This window comes from Myotis nattereri, assembly GCF_964212035.1.
Source record: "Myotis nattereri genome assembly, chromosome: 9".
NCBI classification, from domain to species: Eukaryota; Metazoa; Chordata; class Mammalia; order Chiroptera; family Vespertilionidae; genus Myotis; species Myotis nattereri.
The window spans coordinates 46,000,945-46,009,289 of NC_138084.1; the positions used below are offsets into that span (position 1 = coordinate 46,000,945).

General features: G+C 56.9%; 1 protein-coding gene across 1 annotated transcript; it reads right to left on the bottom strand.

Moving 5' to 3' along the window:
- Nucleotides 1–391: 391 nt before the first annotated feature.
- LRRC32 (leucine rich repeat containing 32) lies at nucleotides 392–7,241 on the bottom strand (the record flags this gene model as incomplete). The annotated part of the gene is made up of 2 exons (XM_081100371.1): nucleotides 392–2,284; nucleotides 7,155–7,241. 2 exons carry the CDS (start codon nucleotides 7,239–7,241, stop codon nucleotides 392–394), a joined length of 1,980 nt encoding a protein of 659 aa, XP_080956497.1.
- Nucleotides 7,242–8,345: the final 1,104 nt, after the last annotated feature.

Here is an 8,345-nt window from a genome sequence, read left to right on the forward strand (position 1 = left end):
ACAGCTCTGTGATGCCATCCCCACCCCGACTGGGAGATGCTTGATGTGTCTCCTTCATCAGTGTCCTCAGTGCCCAGCGCAGGGTGTGGCACAAAACAGATGTCTGGTGAAGATTTGTTGATCTGATGGCTCATCCTCATCCTCTGTCACTCCCACCGCTGCTCAGCGTCCAGCTTCCACAGCTGGACCGCACGTGAGGCCTGGGAAGTGCGTCACCTGCCGATGCAGCAGGATGCAGGGAAAGGAAGCCGGGGCTGGGATTTAGAGATTAGGGTTCTGGGACCCTGGCCCACTGTGTGGCCTTGGGTCAGACCTCACCCTCCTCTGTGTCTCGGGCTCCCTCGCTGTCCTGGAAGGGTCTCCGGCCGAGCTCTTCCGCAGCCTGGCTGCTCTAGGCTTTGTACTGTTGGTTGAACCTCTGCTGGCGGACACAGCAACAGGTGGCCAGCATGGTGAGGACAATGGCAGAGACGAGCGTGAAGGTGAGGATGATGATGAGGTTGACATTCTTGAGCCCCCCCTTCTCACAGTCCTCAGGACGCACGTGGCTCAGGAACACCTCCTCCTGGGAGTCGAAGCGGCAGATCAGGTCCTGGGTGGCGTCCACGTCCACACGGCCCTGGTGCAGCTGGGCCGCCAGCCAGCCATTGCCGCAGCAGCTGAGCGGATTCCCCTGCAGGTAGAGGCGCCGCAGGCTGGTCTCCAGGCCGCCCATGGCACTGCCGGGCAGCAGGCTGAAGCTGTTGTTCCTCAGGTCCAGCACCTCCAGAGACACGGCCTGCGTCCAGGCCGGCAGGCGGCTCAGGCGGTTCTCGGCGAGATTGAGCTGCTTGAGGCAGCTGAAGCAGGGCAAGTCTACCTGCAGCACCTCCAGCCCATTGCCCTGCAGGGCCAGGACCTCCAAGGAGGCCTCCAGGCCCACCAAGGCCCCCGTGGCCACATCCAGCCCCGGATTGGAAGAGAGGTCCAGCTCCGTTAGTGGCGTGTGGAGGAAGGCACCTGCCCAGAGCGTCTCCAACTCGTTGTCCACCAGGTTTAGGCTGCGGAGGGAGGAGATGCCAGAGAAGTCCACGCAGCCGGAGGGCCCAGGCCCCCCTGGCCCCCCACAGGGAATGACCCGGTTCCCCTGCAGGTTGAGCCTCTGCAAGCTAGCCAGGCCAGCAAAGGTGTGTGGGGGCAGGTCCTGCAGGGCATTGTGCTGCAGGAGCAGCGTCCGCAGAGACCCCAGGGCGCTGGTGCCCAGCTCCAGCGTCTTCAGCGCATTGTGGCTGATGTCCAGGAGCACCAGGCAGGGCAGGGAGCCCGCACTCCGAGCCTCAAAAGCCTTCAAGCAGTTTCGGCTGAGGTTCAGGAAGCGCAGGGAGGGCAGGTGCCCCAGAAAGCCCTCAGGGACGAGCTCAATCTCATTGTAGCTCAAATCCAGATTCAAGAGCTGGGAGAAGGGGTGGGTGCTGGCATTCCGGCTGGGGTTTGAGAGGGGCGAAGCTGACCAGCCCTCAGAGGGTGCATAGATGGCCTCGCCACCCTGGGGCGGCCCCGCAGGGAGACTGATGAGGTTGCTGGACACGTTCAGGTAGATGAGTCTCGGGAGTGCAGCCAAGTCAGGGAAGCGGAGCAGTCTGTTCTCCCGCAGGTCGAGCCAGGTGAGCTGGTACCCGGCCTGGGGCTCGGGAGCCATCTGAAAGGCCTCGATGCTGTTGCAGCTCAGGTCCAGCACCCGCAGCTGCTGGAGGCTGAAGTCGGAGATGCAGGTGAGGGAGTTCCTGGACAGGTTAAGGTGGGTCAGGTGGGGCATGGCCTCGAAAGCCCCATCCTCAATGTCCATCAGCACGTTGCTGTGTAGGTCCAGCCGCTCGAGCGCGGGTGTGCCCCAGAAGGTCTGGCGGGCCAGCCGGGTCAGGCTGTTCTCCGCCAGTGCGAGGGTGCGCAGGGCTGGCGCCTCCCCCAGCAGCTGCTCCACCAGGCCGCTGTAGAGGCTGTTCCCAGACAGGTCCAGAGACTTCACGTGCAGCAGGGGGCCCAGACCCCCAGTGCTCAGCGCCAGGCGGTTGTGGGCCAGGTTGAGGTGCTCCAGGTGGGACAGGGCCTCGAAGACACCTGGCTGGACGAAGCTGATCTCGTTGGAGCTCAGGTCCAGGTGACGAAGCGCTGTGTAGAGGCCCAGGGGCGAGGCCAGGATGCTCTGAAGCTGGTTTCCAGACAGGTCAAGGGCTTCGATGTCCGGCGGGAGCACCGAGGGGACCTGCACCAGGCCAAGGAATTGGCAGAAGACTTCCTTGTTCACCTGGGGACGGAGAGGCAGAGAGAGCAGCAGGCATTAATGGGCGCAGTAGGAGCTGGAATTGGACATGCGCCTCTAGGAAGGGTGACCTTGAGCTCCCGCCAGGCTTGGCTGGGCTTCTCCCCTGGCTTCCCAGGATGCTCGACGTTCCTCCATCCCAGCCTAATCACCCCGTGTCCGGATGACCCCCATCCTGCTCCTTGCCCCCATCTCCGGCACCCAGTGCAGCACTGGCATCAGGGAGGGACTCAAGGAAGCTTTGATGGGTAGACAGAGAGATGATAGAAAGTTAAAAGAACAAATGACCAAAAACCCTGTACTAGTCATTAACCCATTTTACAGGAAACTGAGCCACAGAGCAAGCATGCCAAACTCTCCGCCGCCAGCAGGCTGCAAGCTTTGTTTAAGTAAATGAGGCATGCGGCCGGCAGCCACGAGTTTGACATGCTTGATCTAGAGCAGCGGTTCTCAACCTTGGCTGCACATTAGAATCACCTGGGAATCTTTTTAAAATCCTGATTTCTGGGCCTCATCCTCCGGAAATTCTGTTTCTTTGTTACTAATGTTGTGGCCCCACCCCATAACAAAGAAACAGAATTTCTGGAGGATGAGGCCCTGAAATCAGGATTTTAAAAAGATTCCCAGGTGATTCTAATGTGCAGCCAAGGTTGAGAACCACTGCTCTAGAGGGGCCCAGGGCCATGAGGAACAGAGCCGAGCTGGGACCCGGGCCTCCTGGTTCCACACCCTGGCTTCCTCCTATGGGCCCGGGTAGTTACGTTGACCCAGCTGGTGTAAGACTAGATGAACCCACTTTGGGGGAGTTGTTTCCAAAAGGAAAAAAGGCAGTTTTCCCTCTTGTCATCAGTTTTTAGCTTCCTGTCCTCAGGTCTCATTCAAGCCCTCATCCTGGGTCCCAGAGCCTGCTTCCTCGGTAACACTCCCCAGGAGGGCCCTTTCTGCTGCTGCTACCCACCCCCAGCCCTGTCAGCAGCTGTGCTTCCCCAGGCCCGGTCCTGATCTGGTCCTGGAGATGGGGTGGGCGTAAGGGGCAGGGGGGACGATGTCCAGGGTCTCAGCCCACGTTCTCTGATGACAACACTCTGATTTTGTGACGCATGCCCCATCAAGTCACACGCCCACTCTGGTTTCTTATCCAGAAAGTAACTCATCCTTCCCTCTCACCCACTCAGCATTTTAGATTTTTTGGCATTTTCAGACCCGTGGTCTCACTGGGTCTTCACAATAGCCGGCCCGTCAATATGATCGCTCCCATTTAAGAAAAGCAAGCCCAGAGAGGTAAGGAAGGGTTCAGATCATCCAGCTGCTAAGGAACAGAGCTGGGTTTTCAACCCAGATATTTTAACAACTAAAGGCCCCACTTTTGTCCTTCTATCTCATGTGCTTTGTGAGGCCAGAATTCTTTCCATGTAAGTGCAGCCTTCCTCTCGTCTCTTCTAGCATACCAGGAGCCCTGGCCTTTCTCAGCTGGTCTGACTTCTACCACCACCCAGCTCAGGCCCACTCCTGCCCCAGCTTCTGTCTCCACTGGCCCTTCTGATCCACCCACCAACCAGATGCCTGGCAATTGCTCTCAAATTCCACTCAGAGAGTGCTGCCTTCTGTTGAAACCCCTCCAGGGCAAACTCCAGGGCTCTCAGCAGGTTCAAGACTGTTTGTGGCGCCTGAGGAGCTATCCCCTCTCCTCCCAACCAACTCCAGCCCAGCCCACAGGGACCATATCGGACCACTGACCATTAACCCTCCCAGCCCCAGCTCTGGGTCTCCTCCTTACTGTTCCCTGTGCTGGTTATGTCCTTCCCAACAAAATCTGCACAGGGAACTCTGCATGCTAAGTCCAGGATCTCCTCTGCCAGGAAGCCTTCCTTGATTCCTGGCCAGGTTGGGGCCTCCTTTGGGTTTTCTTACAGCCTCTGTGCTTCCTGTCATAGCTTTGGCCCCTGTGTGGGGACCTGCTAGACAGTGAGCTCAGAGCAAACAGACCGTTTTGATTGATGTGGAGGCCTCGGACCTGGCCCACAGAAGGTGCTCACTAAATCTTTTTAATGAATGAAAGAGTCCTAGACATCATTGGTTTGGTAAAGGACTGAGGGATTGAGTCACCACCTTTCTAAAAAGAAAGTAAAGGGATGATCCATATATTCAGACCGAAGTCAAAGACTGTTAGAGCAGAAAGGGTCCAGCCCACCCAATTCCAAGATGGGGAGACGGAGCTTGAAGGTGGCAGTGACCTGTACGAGGTCATGGTGAGTCAGTAGCTAAGCCAGCAGGGCCTGGAGATGGGGTGAGGGCAAGGGGGTTCCCTGCCTGGCCCCAGCTGTCAGCTTCCTCTCAAGATCCCCAAGGTGAGGAGGGCGAGGAATGGACTGCCCTCCAACAGGCACCTGTGTGCCTCTTCCTACGCTATGCAGCACAGTAACCAGCCTGCACAGCGGCCCAGGGATGCCCCTGAGGTTGGGCATCATGTGAACCAGAAACCTATCCTGGCCACCTGGCCAGTCTTGCCTGGCTCCTTGCCCCTTTCTCCCTCCCAACCTCTCGGCCACCTGGGGCCACCAGGCATGGTCCCTCATCCTGTCCTCAGCTCCTGCACCATCCTTATTTAAGAAGTCACAGCAAAAAGAACATTAACACAGTGACTGCCACTAACCATGAGCACCAGCTGTGTGCCAGGCTTGTGCTGAATGCATAGATCCCTTGCCTCATTCAATCTTCGAAGGCACATTTACCTCATTGTACCCTCTCAGGAAGCTGAGGCTCGGAGGAGGGAGGTGGCTTCCCCAAATCATGTAGTCAGAGGCTCAAAACTACCATTAGGAGTTCCTTTTCCTACTGCCAGCCACATTTGACCACTGCGCCCTCAGCTGGCTGAGTACCCGGGTTGAGTCCTTCAGCAGAGTAAGTAACACCAGTTACCACTTCCTGAGCATTTACCCTGTGGGGGGCACTGTGCTATGCATCACATGTTCTCCTACAGGCAAGCCCATACCCCATTTCACCCCTAAATTCTCAAAGGCTCCCGGGGCCACCAGCCCCTGAGAGCTGAGTCAGGACACAGGCTGGCCAAGCCCAGAGCCTAAGACTTGCTTTCTGCCCGGGTGCCCAGGACCCCTGCCAGGGACCCAGAGGAGGCGGCTGCAGGCAGTGCTGCACCACCGCCCGGCTCTGCAGTTCAGTCGGAAGGAGCTTGAAGGCCAGCGCAGCTCACAGCACTCACTTCCAGCGCACCCCCCACGGCCCGAGCTCCGAGCCCCCAGCACCACTGCCTTACTTGGGGAAGGGTCTTGGAGGAGTCAGCCCTTAGCAACACTCTGCCCACTCTCTCTGGGATGCCAGGATGCCACTGCCCCAAGTTTTTTGTTTGTTTGTGTTTTGTTTTGTTTTTTAGGAGGGAAGAGGACTTGCCACCCAACTCCATTTTGCCACCTGCACAGAGCAGGGCAGCAGGGCAGTAAGTCACTTGCAGTGGGCAGCATAAGCCCTGGGAGCTGGGTTCGAAACCGCTCTATTACTTCTGATCTGCATAATCCTGGTGGCCACAGCTCTTCTCTTGGCCGCAGTTTCCTGCTGAAAAAGGAATCTGGGCAGAAGAAAGGGAGAGAAAGTCCTCAGCATGCAGCAGGCACCTTGCAAGCCCTCGGCATGTGAAAATTTTTTTTTTAATTTTTTTATTATCTTAAAAATCATCATGACTCCTTCTATGGCAGTCCAGAAGGCACCTTCCTGCCTATTACCTCATCTCTCCCCAATCCAAAGCTCACCCCATTCCCCTTCCTGCTGGGTGGCCCAGGCCTTCCCTTCTCTGAGCTGTCTCCCCAGGCAGAATGTGGGGCTGCGTCTGGTGACATCTGAGGCCTCTCTGCCTATGATTCTGGGTTCTGGGAACTCAGAAGGGCTCTAAAGAGCAAGAAGTAAGGTGACCACAGCAGGACACTGCAACGCCAGGGGAGGGCTCCGGGCCTGGCTGCCAGCACCTGCAGCCTCCAGAAGCCGGTGGCCATTCTGTGTCATAAGCTTCCAGTCCCAGGTCCAAGTGGGGCTGCCACAGGGCCTGTCCCTTCCCCAGGGCAAACTTCTGCCTTGAGCTCAGTGACTGCCCAGCTTCACAAGTGGACCTGGGTGGTCTCTTTTCCCTGCATCCCACAGGGCGACAATACGTCAGGGCTAGTCTCCTGGCCAAGGGTAGGAAAAAGGAACAGAGTGAATCAAGCCCAGTCCCTGCCCTCGGGAACTTTGGTCTGGTGGTGAGGCAGGCTTGGGCCCACTTGTGAACTATACCACGTGCTCAATATTGAGAAGGAGGGAAGCTTGGGCCTGGGGAAGACCAGCAAAGGGAGCAACAGAACCAGGTCAGCCTGGGAGGAATCAGAAGAGGCTTCCTGAAGGAGGCAGCATTTGACCTGGGCAGTGATAAGTGAGGCTTCCCAGCAGGGCTGTGGCAGATGGGCCCAAGTCAAGGAGCCCAGGGACCCAAAACAGAAGAGCCCTTCCCAGCTGACTGACGCCAAATTCTGTATCACCTTGTGGGGGCAGAGGGAATAGAGTCCAATATTGGCCCCAGTGGTCCCAGTTGAATGACCTTGGACAAGTCACTTAACGTCTCCAAGCCTCAGCTTCCAATTCTGTAAAATGGGAATGATGGTACTTACCTGGCAGGATCAATAGTAAATAAGGTATTTAAACATTCTAGCAGGTGCTAATCTAATGCAAGGTTTAAATGCGTTCCTTTTCCTTTTCTGACTCCTCTAACTTTGGCTTCTGGGGCTGGGAGGACAGACACCCTAGGACTGGGAGGGGGTGGGGGTGGGGGTGGGGGTGGGGGAGCTTACCCTGCCTGGGCAGGGCTTCTTACCGTCTTACAGGGCACCTTGTCTCCCTGTTGGGAGGTAGCCAGGCCCAGGGTCAGCACGGCCAGGAGCAGCAGGATCTGGTGGCTCATGGCTCTGCGTAGGGCAGGGAGGAAAGGGGACATTGTAAAATCTCAGGCTCCTTCCCACGGCCAGCCCACACCCTCCCACCCTGCCCTCAGACCACAGCTGTATCTGAAATGAAGGTGTAGCCCATCACAGAGGGCCTCCGTGCTACGCCAAGGAGCTAGGCCATGCCCCCAGAAAGAGTTTTTAAACAGTGGGCAACATGGTCAGATTTGGGCTTCAAAAGTCTCCAACTGGCAGAGGACGGTCTGGAGGAGGTGAGCAGGAGGCAGAGGGACCCTAGGGGCTGCCCTGGGCCAACCTCAGGGCTGGGGTGAGGTGAAGTGGGCAGCTGGGGCTCTGACTCCCTTTCTACCCAAACCACAAGCAGCTCACCCCTTCGTAGCTCCTCAGACCCCAAACGGAATTACACACACACACACACACACACACACACACACACACGCCTTTATTTTGCCCTTTTTCTTTTGATTTTCTGATTCTTGAGCCCCTGCCATTGTTTGATGGCTGGGGCCTGGAGCCCTGACAGGAAGCCCCACCGGAGGCTTGCCCTGGCCCGGCATTGTGGCTGTGAACTTCCCCAGGAGCAGGCTGCCAGGCCCTTTACTTTCACTGAAGCCACCACCCGTGCCAGGGCAGGGGGTCACGCGGGCCTGTTGGACCTGCCCTTCCCTTTATGAGCAGCCAGGGTGGCCTCAGCAGGGTGGAATCTCAGTGCTACTAGGAGCTCACTCACTGAAGACCTGGGTCAGGGGCTAGGAATACACAGCTCAATCTATCAATTTCATTCATTCATTCATTCATTCACACTTTTATTGAATGCCTCCTCACATCTAGCTCTGTGCTGGAAACTAGGAACACAAATAAACGCACAGAAGTGACCATAATACATACAGAGCATTAAGAAGGAGGGACCCTCCAAGAGCACTGGACTCAGAGTCACCCATATCCAACTGTTCCCTCTGATTCCTCTACTAACCTGCTGTGTGACCGTGTGCAAATCATTTCACCTCTCTGAGTCTCGGTTTCCTTTCTGGGGTTAATGCTGACGTCACCAAGTTTTCTTAAAAATCAAATGACGTATATTCTCCTCAGGGAGCCCTTATCCT